General features: G+C 47.3%; 1 protein-coding gene across 1 annotated transcript in view; it reads right to left on the bottom strand.

Moving 5' to 3' along the window:
* Window positions 1-726: 726 nt before the first annotated feature.
* Window positions 727-21795, bottom strand: part of LOC125441060 (vasoactive intestinal polypeptide receptor-like) — a 44400-nt gene continuing 23331 nt past the window's right edge. Inside the window, exons 5-11 of the mRNA XM_048511357.1 lie at window positions 17027-17180; window positions 15081-15141; window positions 12893-12959; window positions 7716-7807; window positions 3738-3876; window positions 2499-2540; window positions 727-1387 (exon numbers count right to left, since the gene is read on the bottom strand). Of these exons, the coding sequence (XP_048367314.1) occupies window positions 1196-1387; window positions 2499-2540; window positions 3738-3876; window positions 7716-7807; window positions 12893-12959; window positions 15081-15141; window positions 17027-17180 (747 nt within the window). The 3' untranslated portion in view covers window positions 727-1195. The remainder of the gene's footprint in view (window positions 1388-2498; window positions 2541-3737; window positions 3877-7715; window positions 7808-12892; window positions 12960-15080; window positions 15142-17026; window positions 17181-21795) is intronic.

Here is a 21795-nt window from a genome sequence, read left to right as displayed (position 1 = left end):
TGGGTGGAGCCATGAGGAGATGCCAGAGGGCGGGGTTTCCAATTGGCCACTGAAGACCTGATTGGCCATGCAGATTAAAACAGTGTTGTTTTAGAGCAGGGGTCTTCAAACTATGGCCCTCCAGATGTTCATAGACTACAATTCCCATGAGCCCTACCGCTTGGCCATGCTGGCAGGGGCTGTAGTCCATGAACATCTGGAGGGCCATAGTTTGAAGACCCCTGTTTTAGAGGCTGCTGCACGAAGGTTGGTTTTATTGTCTCATTCCTTTGTCGCAGCACATTTTTAAAAAAGTATACCCCCTCTTGCCCCTTGCTCTTGTTCTGTGCCTGCGCATGCGTGGCTCCGCTTCTCACGGTGGCCATTTTGTGGCTGTGCCCAACACCCTCCATCAGAAATCCCAAGGTGCCCGCCTGCTCAAATAGGTGAGGCCCCCTGCCCTATTCCACCAGTCTTGATAAAGTCAGAAAACCAGCCGGACATTTAATGATGTGTGCTTCGGGACACGGTTAAAGCTTCTAAGAGTACAAGGACAATGGAGCAAGTCGTTGGGTCTGAAGTTTATCTAAGGCAGTGGTGGCGAACCTTTGGCACTCCAGATGTTATGGACTACAATTCCCACCAGCCCCTGCCAGCATGGCCAATTGGCCATGCTGGCAGGGGATGATGGAAATTGTAGTCCATAACATCTGGAGTGCCAAAGGCTCGCCACCACGGATCTAAGGAGAAGAACAGGGATTTGGTCGATGAGCAGTGTATCTCCAAACTAAAGATTCACTGCAAAACCACTGTGAATCAGGTCAGTCTCCTCTTTTCACTGGCTCATATACACACACACACACACACATATACATATATATATTTAAAATCTGTTTGTTAAAAGATTGTCTCTGACAAAGTGTATCACGGGTCCTCGCAAAGAAAGTCGGTTTTCTCCTTGTCTGTAATCCATGCAGTTTCGACGCCTACGGTGAAAGATCTGGGAAGAGCATGAGAAAAAATCCATCCACATAGACATTCAGGACTTAAAAGTGGCTTTTTCCAGTATTTTGCCCTTGGTGTGATGAGCCAAAGGGCAAGTTGTCTCTTTTTTTGAAAAAACAACAACATTTCATGGGTAAACGAAGTCTTGGGAGATCGGATCTTTCTCCCTTTCCATCGTGTTTGTCTGCCACTTGCTGTGTCTCGTCCAGTCTCAAACCAGTGACAAATCAGCTTGGAAGCTAGAACATCGCCGCGTCTTTGGACTGCACTTGGTCAGCATGGAGATCTGGGTGCTGAAATTGGTGCCGTTGCTTCCCAAGGACGGGTGGTGGTATTTCAGGTCGGAGCCCAGAAACCTTTCCATGTGCCATCGGCGCCATTTGCGTTTGAGTTCGGCTTGAACCTAAAACAGGGAGAGAAAAACAGAAGGTTTATACGGAGCAGAAAAAGCAACTCGTCAGTGGGTATTCCTCATGACACCTCTTGAGACGTGCCAGCCACAGATGCAGCAGGCGAAACGTTAGGAACAAGATCTACCAGGGGCGTAACGAGGCAAACCGTAGCCCTGGGCAAAACCTGAGTTGGATGCCCCCCCGCCCCCGCATGGGTCACTCCACCACGACCACATTTTTTTTGCACCAGGACATTGGTGCTGCTAGCCTAAAAACTGCACCCCCTGCAGGCCAAAAATGGAAAACCACTAAAAATACCCCAAAACGAACCCTGCATTTTGATGCCTCCCACAAGGTGGTGCCCTGGGCAGCTGCCCACCTTGCCCAATGGGCATTACGCCCCTGAGATCTACCAGACCACGGCCACATGGCCCGGAAAACCCACCACAACCAGTTGAATCCAGCCGTGAAAGCCTTCGACAATACATTATAGGGTTGGTTTAGTGTAGTGATTAGAATGTGGGAATACAACCTGGGATGATGGGATTCACATCTCTCTCAACCTCAAAAGCCTGCTATGTGATGTTTGGGCCTGTTACAGTTTCTCAGCCTAACCTAACCTCGCAAGGCGGGTGTTGTGATGATGTGTATTGCTGCTTGAGGTCTCTGATCGGAAAGAGAAGAAGATATACATATGCTACAGATTTTTAAAAAAACCCAGTCCGCCAAAAGCCCGCTAACGGGGATCGTGAGCCCTTCAAATCTACTCTAGGGATGATCATTCTGGAAAGCAAGTTTGGGGAACTGCACAGCTGCGAAAAACTGGGCAGCCCCGCAAAAGAACTTCCGCAGTTAGTGGGTGTCCAGAGAGGAAAAAACCTCCATTTGCAAGCAAGCTTTATCACTAAGGGTTAACACTGGTTTGTAACACTGTAAAATCTCCCGGTTTCTTCATCAAACTCAGAAAGACATCTCCGCTGAGATTTTGGCGATATGCAAATTTAATTAACGCTGATCAGTGAATCCACTGACAAATCAACAGAAAGGCAAATGATTAAATCAGCTAATCATTTAATTAGACAGCAGCGACGTGGCCCCGGCAAATAAGCGTCTTGAGCTCACCTCTCCGTTGAGGAAGCAGTAGAGGATGGCCACCACAAAGCCCTGGAACGGAAGACAAGCAGAGACAGGAAGTGAATGGGAAGATTTTTGCTTCATTGTCTTTGTTCTCTTGCAAGGGGGCAGCTGCCACAGAAAGAGTGGAGCACGTTCCTAAATCAGGGATCCCAAAGCTTTTCGAGCCTGTGGACACCTTTGAAATTCAGACACAACACAGTTTGCCATAGGCCCTAGATCAGTGATGGCGAACCTATGGCACGGGTGCCAGAGGTGGCACTCAGAGCCCTCTCTGTGGGCACACGCAAACAGAGTGCCCCCCCCCCACATCTAGGATGGCCTGGGCCGCCGGGCTCGATTATTAGCATTAAACCTAAGACCTAGTTTTGGGGAAGTAGTGTAGGTAACCCTGTTAAGCGCTGTTAAACCCCACTGATTTTCATGCAAAGAACTAAAGCACGATCCTTTACCTGGGAGTAAGCTCAGTTGCTGGCAATGGGGCTTGCTTCTGAGTAAATCCTCCTAGGGTCGTGACTCACCCATTGGAAGAGTTGCATGGTTGCTTCAAAGCAAAGCCATCGACTACCACCAAGCTTACTCCTGAGTAACGCACGCCTCGGAGCCAACCGTTTTTTCTAAATGAAAACCTCAGTATTCAGGTTAAATTGCCGTGTTGGCACTTTGCAATAAATCAGTGGGGCTTGGGTTGCAATTTGGGCACTCGGTCTCGAAAAGGGTCGCCATTGCTGCCCTAGATCAAGGGACGTAATAGTACCTCTCTATTCTGCATTGGTCAGACCTCACTTGGAATACTGAGTACAGTTCTGGGCACCACAATTCAAGAGGGATATTGACAAGCTGGAATGGGTCCAGAGGAGAGCGACCAAAATGGTAAAAGGTCTGGAATTCTTGCCCTACGAGGAGAGACTTAGGGAGCTGGGGATGTTTAGGGTTAGGGTTATTTAAAAACATATTAACACATATTAACACAGACTTAGGGAGCTGGGGACGTTTGTCTGGAGAGGAGGGGGTTAGAGGGGAGACATGATAGCCATGTTTAAATATATGAAGGGATGCCAGGTTGAAGAGGAAGCACGCTTGTTTTCTGCTGCAAGAAGTAACGGATTCAAACTATGAGGAAAGAGATTCCACTTAAAAACTGAGAACTTCCTGACAGTCAGGGAATACGCTGCCTTGGAGAGTGGCGGAGTCTCCTTCGTTGGAGGTTTTTAAACAGAGGCTTACCTGGAAAGAACCCAGAACAAGATCAAAGACCAACTTGACCTCCCGTATCTCCTTCTTGGCCGTGTCGGGGAAGAAGGCAAAGATGACGTAATGGATGCCAAAGAGAGGGATCAGGAGCAAGGTGGATTTGGCCAGTCTCCTGTGATAGACAACCAGAAAGACAGAGGATGGTTACACAGAGTGGTAGATGGGGAAAAAAACCCCTAACAGTGCCTGTAGTATCCCCCTTGGGGATAGGGCGGTATAAAAATCTAATAAATAAATAAATAAATAAATAAGGTGCCATAAGGGTAGGTCTAGGAATCACTGGGAACTTCATTACTGGGAACTTCATAAGCTGTGGAGGCTTATCTGGGGAATTCAGATTAGCCTGTTCATTCCCACACACGCCAGCTGGGTGACCTTGGGCTAGTCACAGCATCGTGGAGCTCTCTCAGCCCCACCTACCTCACAGGGTGTTGTGAGGGGGGGAAGGGAAAGAAGATTGTAAGCCCCTTTGAGTCTCCTGCAGGAGAGAAAGGGGGGGATATAAATCCAAACAACTCCTCCTCCTCCTCCTCCTCCTCCTTCTTCTTCACGGCCGGATTCAACTGGTTGTGGTGGGTTTTCAGGGCTGACCCACCAGACCACAGCCACACAGTCCGGAAAACCCACCGCAACCAGCCAATATGGGGATTTAGCGCTTTGGGGTTTTCTAAAATTTCCAGGATTATTAGATCTGAAATCCAAATGGTGCACGCTCCTTGTGCCAACACGGTGTAGTGGTTAAGAGCACGGGCACACTAATCTGGAGAACAGGGTTTGATTCCCTGCTCTGCCACTTGAGCTGTGGAGGCATATCTGGGGAACCAGATTAGCTTGTGCACTCCAACACACGCCAGCTGGGTGACCTTGGGCTAGTCACAGCTCTACGGAGCTCTCTCAGCCCCACCCACCTCACAGGGTGTTTGTTGTGAGGGGGGAAGGGCAAGGAGATTGTCAGCCCCTTTGAGTCTCCTGCAGGAGAGAAAGGGGGGATATAAATCCAAACTCTTCTTCTTCTTCTTCTTCTTAATTTCTCCACAAGCGAGAAACGAAATAAAAAGCTAGATATTCAGACTGAACCAGTCGGCTTTCCGAATTCAGTTCATTCCTAATTCTAATGCCTGCTCTTATACGCATCTGAGCCACAGGCAGCGCCGCTCATTAACATGTGTTGGAACTCGTGCAAAAACGTGCATCGATTGCTTTCTCCAGGGGAAATGCTCTGTGCACACAGGCAAGGCCGATACTCTGTGGACTTCCTGTGGGTTCTTAAGAGCGCGATCCAGATGTGGGGTTGAAGCTCAGAGGCAGTCGGAGGTGGCATAGCAAAGGCAGCTCCATGCCTCCTCCAAAGGGGGATCGGACCGCCCAAATTGCCCCCCCCCCCGGATGAAAGGGCTTATGCTGCACTTCTGTGTAGTATAAGACAGCAGGTCCAGGGGCCGCGTTCCTAAACTGGAACACCTGTGGAAGCCAACTAATGTCAGCCCCACTCCAGGAAATAACCCCCCCCCCGACACACCATCAACACTGGAAATAAGCCCAGTCAAGGTAAAATAGTGACTGGGGAAAATATCTCCCATTGGGCACATGATTTTGCCCAAATCCTTCCATCAAACCAAGAAGAAGAAGAAGAAGAAGAGGGAGAAGGAGGAGGAAGAGGAAGAGAAGAAGAGGAGTTTGGATTTATATCCCCCCCTTTCTCTCCTGCAGGAGACTCAAAGGGGCTTACAATCTCCTTGCCCTTCCACCCTCACAACAAACACCCTGTGAGGTGGGTGGGGCTGAGAGAGCTCCAAGAAGCTGTGACTAGCCCAAGGTCACCCAGGTGGCGTGTGTGGGAGTGTTCAGGCTAATCTGAATTCCCCAGATAAGCCTCCACAGCTCAGGCGGCAGAGCTGGGAATCAAACCCAGTTCCTCCAGATTAGATACACGAGCTCTTAACCTCCTATGCCACTGCTGCTCCTACAGCCTCCTACAGAGGAGGAGGAGGAGGAGGAGGAGGAGAAGGAGGAGGAGGAGAAGAAGAAAGAGAAGAAAAGAAGAAGAAGAGTTGGATTTATATCCCTCTTTCTCTCCTGTAAGGAGACTCAAAGGGGCTTACACACCTCTCTCCCTTCCCCGCTCACAACAAACACCCTGTGAGGTAGGTGTGGCTGAGAGAGCTCAGAAGAACTGTGACTAGCCCAAGGTCACCCAGCTAGCATGGGTTGGAGTGCACAGGCTAATCTGCATTCCCCAGATAAGCCTCCACCACTCAGGCGGAGGAGTGGGGAATCAAACCCGGTTCCTCCAGATTAGAGTCCACCTGCTCTTGACCACTACGCCACTGCTGCTCCTACAGCCTTAGTCCAGCTATCTCAGCAAACGTAGGTTTGGAAACGTCCCCTTGCTGAGGTGAGGTCTTGTTCCACCCTGAGCTGCTCCCACTTCGGCTGAATCATCCATTGTTTCACAGGATAATTAAAGTCTCTGCCTCCTCTTCCGCCAGCCCTGATTTCCTTGTAAATCTAGAACGCGGCGGCACCAGGCCCCACAGCTAATGAATAGCTAATGTTGCCTCTGGCCGTACAGGCAGAGGCCCCTAACGAGCTCAGAGGGTTCCGCTTACGCTCGGAGAAAGCGGCATTCGATTCCGCCACCCCACCATCCTGATTGGGGACATCTTTCCATATGCTGATTTAATCAGAAGTCCCGAAAATCTGACATCCTGGGCTGGGAACAATGACACCAAACGCCCCGGCCGCCTGCATCTCGGCCACAGCTGCTCGCAGAGTGAGAGCTGCAGTCTCTGCTCAGCCACAAAGCTCTGCTGGGTGACTTGGGGCCAAGACGTCCACTCTCTGGTCAGACCTAGCAGGGCTGTCGTGACGTTTTTTTATCAAGGGGAGACCTTGGACTCTGTTCTCTGTGGTGGACTTCCAGAGCAACCGGCTGGCCACGGCATGAGACGGGATGCGGGACTAGATGGATTGCCGAGATAAAGTTTTCTTCTTCATCATCTCATTTTTTAGAGAAGAGAAGAGTTTGGATTTATACCCCACATTTCTCTCCTGTAACTCAAAGTGGCCTACAAGCTTCTTTCCTTTCCTCTCCCCACAACAGACACCTTGTGAGGTAGGTGGGACTGACAGAGTTCAGAGAGGACTGCGACTAGCCCAAGGTCACCCAGCAGGAATGTAGGAGCGCGGAAACCCGTCTGGTTGACCAGATAAGCCTCTGCCACTCAGGTGGAGGAGTGGGGAATCAAACCCGGTTCTCCAGATTAGAATCCACCTGCCGTAGCCTCCAGAAAGGAAGCTCTGGTCCCAAATGGCACGCAATCATAGAATTCAACTTTTGGAGCAGGTTGTCTGAGTGCTGCAAATGGTATCTTGACTGAGACATTCTTGGCTGGCTTCCCAATTCCCCAATTTTACGCCCTCCTAATGAATTCTGAGCACTCTTCACTTGCAGGTGTGATGGACACAGATCTGCCTTTTTTGACAAGGCAATTAGATCCAATTTTAGTAACCGGATTTAGCCCCCCCCCCAAGCCCCCCCCCCCGTGCTTATAAAAGCAAAGGAGCTGAGGGCAGAGACTTTCAGTTGCTTCTGCTCTCTCCAGCTGCTGGCCGGGAGCCGGGACGGGGGGGGGGGGGGAATGAGGCTTGGGAGGTCTGCCCTCGGGCTTCCTTGGCCCAACCCACATTGATGATGACATCGATGATGACATCGATGTGTGTGTGTTTGTGTGTATATCTATATATCTATAGATAGATGGATAGATAGATATAGATAGATAGATAGATAGATAGATAGATAGATAGATAGATAGATAGATAGATAGATATACAGATATATAGATATAGATATATATATAGCTATAGCTATATATCTATACCTATATCTATAGATATAGATATATAGATATATATAGATATATAGATATAAAATCAGGATCCCAAACTTACGAATACTGGCTTGTTTCATTTCGGCCAACGTCTGGAGAGTGAAGTTTCTGCACAAGTATTCGGATAATGCAAATGAAGATAACAAAATTTGCCTGTGGAGGGACAGAAAACAGGAAAAGGATTTTAAAATGTCTCCTCACGCCTATACCTTACTACCCACGGGAGCTTTCTGATCCACAGACAGCCTGATCATTGGTTCTCATCCTGACAATCGATGAAGGTTCTACGTCACTTTGTGGAAGTGTAGTAGGGCGTGAGGTCAAATGGTCATCTGAATGGGCTGATAAGATGACATTCTCCAAACTGGCCACCCAGACCGTAACATATGTTTTCCCGGGTCGCTGTAATTAAAAGGCTACGAAGGTAAAACACCACTCTGTGAGGGACAAGACAAAGCAAGACAGGACGGGAGCCATCTTAGGCCTGACATCAGTCTGCATGGGACTTTGCGTTGGTACATCCCAAGTATGATGATGTCAAACCCACAGAGCACAGCTAGGCGTAGTGTCGACACTGGGAACAGGAAAAGAGCCTTTTCGGTTTGTCGGAAGAAGGTCAGAGGAGACAGAGAGGTGGATACTAAGCGTTAGATTGCTATCATCATAACAACAACAATGTTGGTTACATCAACTATTTGCTACTGGTATACAGTGCCTACCTCTGCCAGTAACCTGTGGGTTCATGGTCATCCAAAGTCAAATGGTCATCCAAAGTCAGACGTCTGAGGGGGGATATGATTGAAGTCTATAAAATGATGCATGGGGTAGAAAATGTTGACAGAGAGAAATGTTTCTCTCTTTTTCACAATACTAGAACCAGGGGGCATTCATTGAAAATGCTGGGGGGAAGAATTAGGACTAATAAAAGGAAACACTTCTTCACGCAATGTGTGATGGGTGTTTGGAATATGCTGCCACAGGAGGTGGTGATGGCCACTCACCTGGATAGCTTTAAAAAGGGTTTGGACAGATTTATGGAGGAGAAGTCAATCTATGGCTACCAATCTTGATCTGCCTTGATCTCAGAATGCAAATGCCTTAGCAGACCAGGTGCTCAAGAGCAGCAGCAGCAGAAGGCCATTGCTTTCACCTCCTGCAGGTGAGCTCCCAAAGGCACCTGGTGGGCCACTGCGAGTAGCAGAGTGCTGGACTAAATGGACTCTGGTCTGATCCAGCAGGCTAGTTCTTATGTTCTTATGTTCTTAAATAACCTGGGGGTGATTCATAGAGAGATGTCGTAGTTTTGTTATCGATTGCCAGACGGTGCGACAATTGAAGGCTGTGGCAACCTATTGGAGTCAAATCAATTGTTCGCCCATTTCCTTGTCCCCTATCCCTTGTTCTGTGCTTGGCGCCGCCCCAACAAACTCTGTGTTTTATAGTGGAGTGTTGATACTGTATGTTGTTGTGGGGCCTGGGCTCTGTTGGTGGGTCTTCAGTCTGGTCTGTGGAGAGGTGTGTGGGAATGCCACTTTTGATGAGTTCATTTGCACTACACCATTGATAAGACTCTGAATGTTTGTTGCATTTATCTGTCTTTTATGGACAACTGTTTTATTGTAATTTGGTATGCCAATAAAGGCTTGTCTATGTGAGACGGAGGGGTGAAGTTTACCACAGGATATCACTGGGGCTTAATGTTTGTGCCTTGAGCCTTAAAACGATTAAAAGAAAAACCGTGAAGGGGCTCATGTTCGACATTCTTGGAGAAGGCCTGCCCTTTGAACGTGTCGATGAAAGCACATGTCATGGAGAGATCTTGTCTATACCCCTCTCCTGGTCCGTGAAGGAAGCCTCATTAAAAGGCCCTCAAAATATTTCCAGTCAGGGAACACCGCTTCTCGCTCGTGGAGGCAAAACTCTTTGAGAGTATCAGTGTCTTGCAGAATTTGGATTAGGATGTGGACCAAATTTGTCCTCGCTTCCGGATTCTTGACTGGCGAAGAGGAAAGGATCTTGAATTCAAACAGACCTTAGCTTTCGCTTTCCAGTGTTATGGTAGGGCAGTGATGGCGAATCTTTTTGAGACCGAGTGCCCAAATTGCAACCCAAACCCCACTTATTTAAGAACATAAGAACATAAGAACAAGCCGTCTAGTCCAGCTCTCTGCTACTCGCAGTGGCCCACCAGGTGCCTTTGGGAGCTCACAGGCAGGATGTGAAAGCAACGGCCTTCTGTGGCTGTTGTTCCCGAGCACCCCTGGTCTGTTAAGGCATTGGCAATCTCAGATCAAAATAAATCTCAGATTTATCGCAAAGTGCCAACCCGGCAATTTAACCTGAATGCTGAGGTTTTCGTTTAGAAAAAACCGGTTGGCTCGCTCTTCCTCCGCCCCACCTGTTCGAGCAGGGACCAGCCTGCTCTAGCCACCAGCAAGTCCCGCGCGCACTGCTCTGTGCCTCTCTAGCATCTCTGCCTCTTCTGCTCGGGCAGCAGCCACCCGGAGCACAGGCACCAGGCCAGCTAGCCAAGTCCTTCTCACTGCGGTGCGCACACATCATGCTCAGTGGCCCAGGCCAGCCTAGATGAGTGTGTGTGTGTGTGTGTGGGTGGGTGGGTGGGTGATTTTCCACCCCCACATGATGAACTCTGTGTGTGCGTGCCCACAGAGAGGGCTCTGAGTGCCACCTTTGGCACCCGTGCCATAGGTTCGCCACCACTGCGGTAGAGGAACTGGAATTCCAGGCCCACTCTAGTAAGCAAGAACAACGTACACCCCCTCCACGCTGGCTGTGCAAAAGGTACGTGAACCGCTCAGCTTCCGTGTTTCCCCACCTCCTGTCTGCTGTTCTTCACGGAAAAGAAAAATTCCTCGAGCCGGCTAGCAAAAATGCTGCCTTGACTTTTGGCGACTGGCAATTAAGGAAACGGGCTCTTCTAGGAAGATGCCGCATTTTATATTTCATTCACCAGTTTGTTGGTGATAAGGAAAAGCTATCGCCAGAGGAGAGGAAAGTCACTTGAATTCAAACACAAAACTTTTTTGACCAAATGTCATAAATAATAAGGATATCTGTAGGGGTGAGCCCGCGAACCCAGCAGAGTCTCAGAAAGTGAACAGGAATGCCTGCGCCATCTGTCCCCTTCTGGGCGCACACGCACACCCATCTCGAGATCCCCCTGACTCACAGGTCACCAGATGCCTGAGTCATGGGTCACAAGACCCCCAGATGTGAAATTGACCCAGGCGGAGACGTTTCTTCCTGCACGTACACTGCCCCCGCAGGCTATGAATTGCGCAACCTTCTCCCTCTCTCCCGCCTTCCCCTAACCCTAATAAAAGGTGCCAGGGACCACGGTATGGCAAATTAGCCAGATCCACGGACTGCGCTAGCCCGCCGCTGGCTTCTCTCCACCGGATGACATCGCTGCGTCTCGTCTCTTCATTGCGTCGCCGTACCCGACTTCAGATGACGATAACAGCAACAAGGACACTAATGTAGTGACTTTCCCATGTTCTTTTTTAATGACTCTGCTGTCATAGAATCAGAGTTGAAAGAGACCCCAAGGGCCATCAAGTCCAACTCCCTGCAATGAAGGGACACACGATCAAAGAACTAATGTTGATGACGGTCGCTTTCATGTCACAGTGATCGAAGACGAGAAAGCGACCATCGTCAACATAGCAATGCCTGGTGACAGCAGAGTCGTTGAAAAAAACGTGAGACGGTCGCTAAATATCATGATTTGAAAATCGAGATTCAGCGACTGTGGCACAAACCGGCTGAGGTAGTCCCAGTGGTAATTGGCACCGTGGGCACCATCCCGAAAACTATTCAGCGGCACTTGAAACTTCTTCAAATTGACAAAACCAACATCTGTCAGATTCAGAAGGCAGCTCTGCTGGGATCCTCACAAATTCTACGCTGATACATTACAACGTCTTAGGCCTCTGGGTGAGGCTCGAATTGTAACGAAAGGCCAACAACCCCCCCAAAACGGGCAGCTGTGATATTAAACAAAATTAAATAATAATAATAAACAACCAATCTTCTCACAGTATCCAGAATCCCATTACTTGGCATGATTTTGTTCCCAATTCTGACTCCCCTCACAACAGTCAGATTCCATCTCGACAGTTTCTCCACAATTTTTCTAGACAGTATGAATTTAAGTGCCTTCGAGTAAATCTCCTTCATTGGTCTCATTAGCTCCACTCTGCCGGCCTTAAGTCCTCAGAGGAAGAAAGGCAGGACACATGTTTTCTAAATAAAGGAATAATACCCCATTTTACTGACAAAATAGTCTCTCAGCTCTTCTATCCAGTATGTGCAAGATGAGTCCTACCTCTGCCAACTCCAGCAAATTAAAGTTTAATTACCTAAGTGAATTTCAAGCTCATGTATTTATCATTAGTTGATACGAGTTTGAAAAAAATATATTAGACCATTATTTGATCAGATATAACAGGGACAAGCTACCTACCCAAATCTGCCAAGTCTCTGGATATTTATTTATTTTATTTATTATTAAACTTATATACTGCCCTCCCCCAGAGGGCTCAGGGCGGTTCACAGCAGACGAACAACAACAGGCAAATAAATAAACAAACACCGTACGTTTAGTCCTGGTGCATATTAAAACACAGCGTTCAAATCATAGTATAATATTTCAAATGGCCCCACCCACACTGACATCATAACACAGAATGGGTGGAGCGAGCATCTGGAAATTGATGTGTTATTGGGACTATTAGTTCATGCTGAATAAAATTATTTGTTGGCAGAACACAGATTGGGAATTTGGGAGGCTAACAGGTAGGATTCAGAAACTGAATATTGGGTTCGAGCCATCTAACTTTTCATTTATTCTCACCTGGTTTCCCTCCTTATCATAGTCTCTGGTCCACGCCATTTTTGTCCATGAGGGTCCCATATTTCCTAGCATTGCCTTTCTGGTGGTTAGAGGGACTCCCCCTTCCCTTTTTTGCCAATAGAAAAGCTAGTTGGATCCAACCCATAAGACCATGAGATGTCCAAGGATGAATCAAACACAGTGAGAAGAATGAAAACTAGGACTGCGGTAATAATTCGGTCACATTTTCTATTGATGCTCTGTTAGCAAATTATCGATTGCTACTTCTATTTTTTTTTTTTTTGTCTGCAGAGGACCCCAAGGCAACAGAAGGGCAGCTAAAGAAGGCAGCGAACTGGCGGTGAAAAACGCAGATACGTTACCAGTATAGAAACCAGGATGGGAGCTTTGATGATCCACCAGTAATGATGTTCAATTAAATCCCAGCAACTGAAATAAATAATAATCATGGATGAAGAGATTCTTCCACAACACAGGAGGACAAGGATTCATCCACTGACATTCCAACACTTTCACCTGCCATCTAGGAAAGATAAGCTTGGGACTTCTGTCGATCACAGTTCTCACAATCATAGAACCAGGGGGCATTCATTTTAAATGCTGGGGGGAAGAATTAGGACTAATAAAAGGAAACACTTCTTCACGCAGCGTGTGATTGGTGTTTGGAATATGCTGCCACAGGAGGTGGTGATGGCCTCTAACCTGGATAGCTTTAAAAAGGGCTTGGACAGATTTATGGAGGAGATTTATGGCTACCAATCTTGATCCTCCTTGATCTCAGATTGCAAATGCCTTAGCAGACCAGGTGCTCGGGAGCAGCAGCAGCAGAAGGCCATTGCTTTCACCTCCTGCAGGTGAGCTCCCAAAGGCACCTGGGGGGCCACTGCGAGTAGCAGAGTGCTGGACTAGATGGACTCTGGTCTGATCCAGCTGGCTCGTTCTTATGTACTTATGATCAGTTAGCTGCTGTGGTTTGCAAACTTTGTGCCCCTTCTGCATGGCTGTGTCCGTAATTTAAAGCCCTGAAGGTTGTAGAAGTTTTCAAGGCATGCTCCAGGCAGGGTGCATTCAGTCTATGAGGAGGTGGCCAGTGGGAGAGAACACGCTTTGCACTGAGAAATGTCAAATTCAGTGCTTTCAACCAGAATAGACAGTAGAAGAAGAAGAGAAGAAGAGGAGGAGGAGTTTGGATTTATATCCCATTTTTCTCTCCTGTAAGGAGACTCCAGGTGGCTTACAAGTTCCTTTCCCTTCCTCTCCCCACAACAGACACCTTGTGAGGTAGGTGGGGCTGAGAGAGTTCTGAGAGAACTGTGACCCAAGGTCACCCAGCAGGAATGCAGGAGTGCAGAAACCCACCTGGTTCACCAGATAAGCCTCTGCCCCTTGGGTGGAGGAGTGGGGAATCAAACCCGTTTCTTCAGATTAGACCCACCTGCTCTTAACCACTTCACCACCCTGGATAGATCAGCAAAAGGCAAAAGGCCTTTTGGGAAGAGGACAAATTATGGCTGCCTATTTGGGGTGGAAAATTCCTGGAGATAAAGCGGTACAGTCTGGAGAGATAGAGCTTGAAGAAGGAAGTCAACTCAGTAGGGATGTGATTCCATAGAGCAGGGGTACCCAACATTGTCCCTGTGGGTGCTGAGATGGCTGCTGGCATATTTTCTGGTGTGTTTTCAGAAAGTTGGTGGGATCAGGCGGAGCTTTTGCCCAATAGAGCTTCTGATTAACCATTGGAGATTTGAGTGTCTGTGCAGATCTTTAGGAATGTTGCTTTGTGGCAGACTCTAAGTCCTGAGTTGGCATGAAACTGGGTACCAGAAAAAGGAAGAGTGTTCCTGGGGCACCTGCAGTGTGACTGGACAATCTGGAGGACAACTTTCCAGTGGTCCCCCCAGCCTGGAAATAGCCCCGTTCTTAGCCTTAACCCAGTGGTGGGATCCAAAAATTTTAGTAACAGGTTCCCATGGTGGTGGGATTCAAACAGTGGCGTAGCGCCAATGGGGCTGGGCGGGGCATGACGGGGGCGTGGCCGGGCATTCCGGGGGCGGGGCATTAATAATTTCTCTGTGACTGTAAAAAACTCTTACTGTAAAAAAAAAAGTGCCTAATTTCCAGCTGGTATCTTTCTGTCCATCATTTAAACTCATTATAGCAAGTCCTATCGTCTACTGCCAACAGAAACAACTACTTCTCCTCCAATTGACTGCCTGTCAAATACTTAATACTTTCAAATGCTGAATTTTGTTTCTAGAAATCAAAAGAAGGATACTTTCCTTAACCAAGGAACTTTACCCTATTTCTAAAACATGTTTTTAAAACAGCCCAACAGGGAGAATGATCCCGTTTTCTACCTTCGCTAACCAGCCACATAGGAAACAACAGGACTTTATGATTTGTGGACCTAATGGGATTTCTAACGGAAAAGCAGACCCAATGAGTAACCCCCTCTCGGCACACACAAATAATTAGTAACCCACTCTTGGGAACTGGTGAGAACCTGCTGGATCCCACCTCTGCCTTAACCATCCCCAACGGCACACTTACCCAACATCATCAAAGTGAACCTTCGTGATCGCCCAGGCACTGGTAAACAACGTTGGTGCCCCTGTCAAAAGATCAACCAGATGAGCACCACAAAAAAATCCCAAACATACACACCTAAGCACACACAGCTCTCTAGAGGGGTTACACTACTTCACAAAATTCCAATTTTAACCTAAAACGCACTTCTGATGTACTTCAGTTCGGGATGCTGCAGCGGAGAAGTTTCTGTGGAATTCTGCTGATGCAGGCCGGGGAAGAATGGAAGCAATTGTTTGCCTTATTGAGAGATTATAGTGAATTTCTATTGCTGCTCAGAGGCCAATTGAGAACAGGTAATGGGGACATTGGGGAGAGTTTTGCTTGTTGCCAGCTGTGCTGTTTCTCTCGGACGTTTACCTTTGTATTTTGATCGCTTTGTGATTGCACTTTAATGTTTGTGTTGATGGATTGTGCTTTGGAAGGTGGCCCTCGTGGCATTATACCCTGCTGTGATTGAGAGTGTGTGTGTACGTGCGTGTGTGTATAATTAAAGACTTGTTGGCTTGCTTGGCTGAGGGGAGAATTTTCACTGAACTGGATTTGAGGGAAGCTTATTTTTGTGTAAGAGTAAAATCAGGAGATGAATGGAAAACCACATTCAACTATCCACTAAGAGCCTACAGATATAATGTGATGCCCTTTGGCCTCAGTGGCACCCCAGGCGTATTTATGAACTCGATTAATGAAGTTCTACATGATCACCTTTATAATGGAGTGGGGATGTGTTGATCGATACTATTTGGATGATGTGTTGATCTATACTAACACCAGGGAAGAGAAGTGTAGGAAGTGGTGAACAAGCTGAGAGACAATTTGCTTTTTTCATAAGTTGTCTAAATATGAATTTCACAAGAACAAATTGGGTTAGCCTGGGAAGCTCCTAAAACTCGGAGACTATTACAGATCTGTTTAAGCAGTAAGTATTCAGGAGAAAGAAATATGGCAGGACCCAGGCTAAGACACTAGAGGGTTATGACAACCGAGGCTCCTCTTGTCCCGAAACTCTACTTTCCCAGGCTCCACCCTCAAATTTCTTTAAGCCTCTCTTCTCGGGACCGTGGGCTGCAGCAGCCACTCCATCTTTTCATGATAAAACAGCTTCACAAACTTATTTGTCCCAGTTTATTTATGTATTTACTCAATTTTTGGACCACACCCTCCCTTCTGGCATGTGTGGGCTTAAAATAACATACATATTAAAACATATAATAAAACATAAAACAAATAACAAACATATTAAAACATATAAAATAACAAAATAACATACATATTAAAACAGTCATGAAATAATCATATTTCCTACCTTTATTCCACCTTTAAAGTAAAATCCAGAGGGATGAGATGGTCTAATTTAACTTAAATATAATGTTAAATCTTAAATATCTGTAAGGGGCCAGTTGATGATGGAAAGAAACAGCTGTTGTCCTCAATAATAGGCCTGGTTGAAAAGGTCCATCTAACAGACCCTGTGGAACTGTGAAAGATTTGCTTCTTTTCCTCTTTCCTTTCTGTCCCTTTTATGATCAAGTAGTATGCATTCAATGTGTTGTTGAAGGCTTTCACGGCCAGACTCAACTGGTTGTTGTGGGCTTTCCAGGCTGTGCAGCCGTGGTCTGGTTCCCAACGTTTCGCCTGCATCTGTGGCTGGCATCTTCAGAGGCATATCCCTTCTCTCTGTGATATACCTCTGAAGATGCCAGCCACAGATGCAGATGAAACGTTAGGTACAAGATCTACCAGACCACAGCCACACAACCCGGAAAGCCCACCACAACCTAGTATGCATTTGGTTGTGTATTTGGGAGTATCGTTTCCATCTGAGAAACCAACTCTCTTGCAATGACCAGGGGCTGGATTACAATCACATCAATTGGACCCAACAGGCCAACCTCTAAGGACATACGTACCCCAGCCAATCATGATGTACCACCAGAAGTACTTCTTCTCCGAGAAGAAGGAGATGACCAGCAGGGTGTGAAGGTACAAGCCTTCGACCAGGAGCCAAAAGAAGTTGGCCATGATGCAATATTGGAAGAAGATCATGGCCGCCTTGCAGCCAACCTGAAAGGAAAGACGGCAACCTGTTTTACTGAGAAGTTCAGCCAGAGAAGTTTGTCCGCAGCTTCTACTGTGGACGGGGCCTTGGCTACAGATGTCCAAAAACACTTTCCTACATTACCTCTGCAGAATGGGAATCACTATCACTTGTGGTTCCTTCCCAGATGGTGAAAGTAATGCCTGAAGGCCCAAGCCATGTAGCAGTAGCCATGCTGTGCCTGGTGTATTTATATTTGTATATTTAATTTATATACTGCCCTTCCCCCAAAAGGCTCAGGGCAGTGCAGAGTAGTACAATAGCAACATCAGTAATCATAACATCATACAAAACCCATCAAAATATGGCATCAATAAACACAGGGTCAAAACATAGCATCATATATCATAAGCATAACATCATGAATAGGCATCGTATAATAACATTATAACAACAATAAACATAGCACTATAAACATAACATTATAAGCAATAATCAACAACTTACCATAACATAACCTTGTAAATAACAAACATCAAGAGTTAAAACATCATAAACCATAAGCAACAATGTTCATAACTACATGGATAAGCAGCATAGACAGACAATAATAAACATAGATGGCGACTTGCCCCTTCTGTAGCATAAACGACAGAGAACACAATGACCTCAGAGCTAACCCTCAACAATCTACAGCTGTGTTAGTATAAAAAGCCTAACCTAGCGTGTAATTCAAAAATACAGTATCCTATCACTGAGCTAAATCTAAACAACCAAACTATACCTAACACCAGCACAGAAGATTTTCCACAAAACAGTCAATTACTACCTAAACTAATAATTATCAGAGCAGGGGAACCTAATACATCCTAACGAACGAAGGAACGAATGAAGGAACGAAGGAACGAACGATCAACTAACTACCAGCTCTGCCGCCTGAGCTGTGGAGGCTTATCTGGGGAATTCAGATTAGCCCGTGCACTCCCACACACGCCAGCTGGGTGACCTTGGGCTAGTCACAGCTTCTCAGAGCTCTCTCAGCCCCACCCACCTCACAGGGTGTTTGTTGTGAGGGGGGAGGGGAAAGGAGTTGTAAGCCCCTTTGAGTCTCCTGCAGGAGAGAAAGGGGGGGATATAAATCCAAACTCCTCCTCCTCCTTCCCATCCTCACATAGTCCACATCCTCAAGCAGGCGGTCCAGGGGTTTCCCCTGTGTTGTTACCAACTCAGTCACACTATGAGCTCCTTTCACACATTTTGGACTCTTGGGATGCGAGGCAAATGGCATCGTTTGAATTGAAAAAAACAGGGTTACCAACTGTGGGTTGGGAATTTCCTGGAGGTTTAAGGGAGAGAACCTTGGGCAGATGGGGTCTAAGGAAAGGACGGACCTCAGTGGGATAGAATACCATACAGCCCACCCTATACAGCTGCCATTTTTCCCAGGGGAAGTGATCTCTGATGCCTGGGTATCAGTTGTAATAGCAGGAGAAGAAGACGAAGAAGAAGAGTTTGGATTTACACCCCACCTTTCTCTCCTGTAAGGAGACTCAAGGTGGCTTGCAAGCTCCTTTCCCTTCCTCTCCCCACAACAGACATCTTGGGAGGTGGGTGGGGCTGAGAGAGTTCAGAGAGAACTGTGACTAGCCTAAGGTGACCAGATTGTCACCTTTGTAAACAGGAGCCGGCCAGCTGGCCGGCCGTATGCGCGCGCAGCCGCAGGAACGCACTGCCTTCTGGGGCGCTCCCGTTTCCCACCCTGTCACAGGGCAGGAAACAGGAGCGCCCCAGAAGGCAGTGCGCTCCTGCGGCCGTGTGCGCAAGAGTGCAAAAATCGGGACGGTTAAAAAAAAACCGCGGGATGCGGGACAAATTGTTTCAAGGCGGGACTGTCCTGCCAAAAGCGGGACGTCTGGTCACCATAGACTAGCCCAAGGTCACCCAGCAGGAATGTAGGAGTGTGGAAACACAGCTGGTTCACCAGATAAGCCTCTGCCACTCAGCGGGAGGAGTGGGGAACCAAACCTGGTTCTCCAGATTAGAATCCACCTGCTCTTAACCACTACACCATGCTGATCCTCAGGGGTCACCTAGGAGTTGGAAACCCTAGAAAGAGAGGAAGGTAATGGGAGACATTTATCTTCACGATGTCAGCTAGCTGGAAGCCTCAGTTCAGTTCTCTACTTTGCTGTGGATCTAGATGGGTGACCTTGGGGCTGCCTTGCTCTATCCACCTCACTGAGACTCGCAAGGTTTTTGTGTGGATACAAATGGGAAGCTGATGGATGGGCCACTAAGCCCTGTGGCAGAACGGATTACATGCCAGACTGGTATGATCGATAGCCGGCGTGTGCGGAACGAAGAGGAAGAATTACGAATAAGACTCCCCGCCGTCATAATAAACAGTGAAATTACCCAGCAACAATTGGGGGGAAATATGAGAATGAGTATATCACAGCCTTGTCTTGGAAGAGAACCGTGCATGGAAATTGAAGATAATTCACATCCTCCTCTTCTTGATTGCAGCCCTGGGGATAATTTCGGATTCCAGGGCAGTAGCTGTGTTCATCTGATTAGCCAAAACAAGTGTTATATATATATCTCCTTAAAAACCACTGGATGTATTGAACTGGTCCTATCGGATGCCTGAAAATGGCTTGTGTGCACATGTGGGAATAAACACACACACACACACACACACACACACACACACACACACACACACAAACACACACACACACACACACACAGCCACACTCTCCAGCATTTATTTATTTATTTTATTCAATTTTGTATACTGCCCCATCCCCGAAGGGCTCTGGGCAGTGTACAACATCAACATAAAATACAATAACAAGAGGGCGAGTAAATAGCAACTAATAAATAATGCCTAACATTAAGAACTCAGCCCCATAAACTCTAAAATTATTAATTTAATTTAAAACAGCGATTGCTACATAAATTTGGCATCCCGCTAACCCTTACTTAAAAATCCTCCTAACAAGGGAACAAGGGAACATCATATGAAGAAGAAGAAGAGTTTGGATTTATATCCCCCCTTTCTCTCCTGTAGGAGACTCAAAGGGGCTGACAATCTCCTTTCCCTTCCCCCCTCACAACAGACACCCTGTGAGGTAGGTGGGGCTGAGAGAGCTCCGAAAAGCTGTGACTAGCCCAAGGTCACCCAGCTGGCGTGTGTGGGAGTACGCAGGCTAATCTGAATTCCCCAGATAAGCCTTCACAGCTGGAGCGGCAGAGCGGGGAACCAAACCTGGTTCCTCCAGATTAGAATACATCTCCTCTTAACCACTAGGCCACTGCTGCTCCTAACTACCACGCCACTGCTGTTCTTAACCACTATGCCACTGCTGCTCCTAACTACTACGCCACTGCTGTTCTTAACCACTATGCCACTGCTGCTCCTAACTACCACGCCACTGCTGTTCTTAACCACTATGCCACTGCTGCTCCTAACTACTACGCCACTGCTGTTCTTAACCACTATGCCACTGCTGCTCCTAACTACTACGCCACTGCTGTTCTTAACCACTATGCCACTGCTGCTCCTAACTACCACGCCACTGCTGTTCTTAACCACTAGGCCACTGCTGCTCCTAACTACCACGCCACTGTTGTTCTTAACCACTATGCCACTGCTGCTCCTAACTACCACGCCACTGCTGTTCTTAACCACTACGCCACTGCTGCTCCTAACTACTACGCCACTGCTGTTCTTAACCACTACGCCACTGCTGCTCCTAACTACTATGCCACTGCTGTTCTTAACCACTACGCCACTGCTGCTCCTAACTACTATGCCACTGCTGTTCTTAACCACTACGCCACTGCTGCTCCTAACTACTACGCCACTGCTGTTCTTAACCACTACGCCACTGCTGCTCCTAACTACTATGCCACTGCTGTTCTTAACCACTATGCCACTGCATTCATACCCACTCATATTTATGGGTGCAGAGAAGAATAAGAGCGCTTTTACCAATGTTGAATAATGCACTTTCAACCCACTTTTGATGCATTTAAGCAATTGTTTGCAAATGGATTTTGCCATTCCACATAAGTGGGTTCCACATAGGCCAAATATAAAAGGAGTAGGATATTTTATAAACTGTTTGTGGCGGGGGGGGGGGGGGGGGAGGGGGGGGCTTCACACAGCTCCTGTTCTCAGAATGAGTTTTGCCTGTTTTATTCTCCTCAAAACTGGGATTTTTGAAAATTGCTAAACCAGTTATCCTTTTGCACAATCCTGGGTTGGAGGCGCTCCCGTGGGAATACAGGAATACCGCTCTAGTCAACATCCTGGCTGCAGCGTTCGTTAACAATTGAGACTTCCGAACAGTCTTCAAGGGCTGCCCCATGTGCAGTGTATTGCAGCAATCTGGATGTCAACAAGAGTTGCACCTGCCACGAAAAGCCTCTTTCTATCCCTTAGGCCACAGGTGTCAAACTTGCGCCCCTCCAGATGTTGTGGACTACAGTTCCCACGATCCCCTGCCAGCACAATGTTGGCAGGGGATGATGGGAACTGTAGTCCATAACATCTGGAGGGCCGCAAGTTTGACACCTATGCCTTAGGCCATTTCTGTCCTATCTCCGCTATCTGAGCCTTTCCATTCCATCATT

This window comes from Sphaerodactylus townsendi, linkage group LG11, assembly GCF_021028975.2.
Source record: "Sphaerodactylus townsendi isolate TG3544 linkage group LG11, MPM_Stown_v2.3, whole genome shotgun sequence".
In the NCBI taxonomy this organism is placed as follows: Eukaryota; Metazoa; Chordata; class Lepidosauria; order Squamata; family Sphaerodactylidae; genus Sphaerodactylus; species Sphaerodactylus townsendi.
Note: the sequence above shows the minus strand (reverse complement) of the source record. Positions and strands in the feature narration are given on the sequence as shown.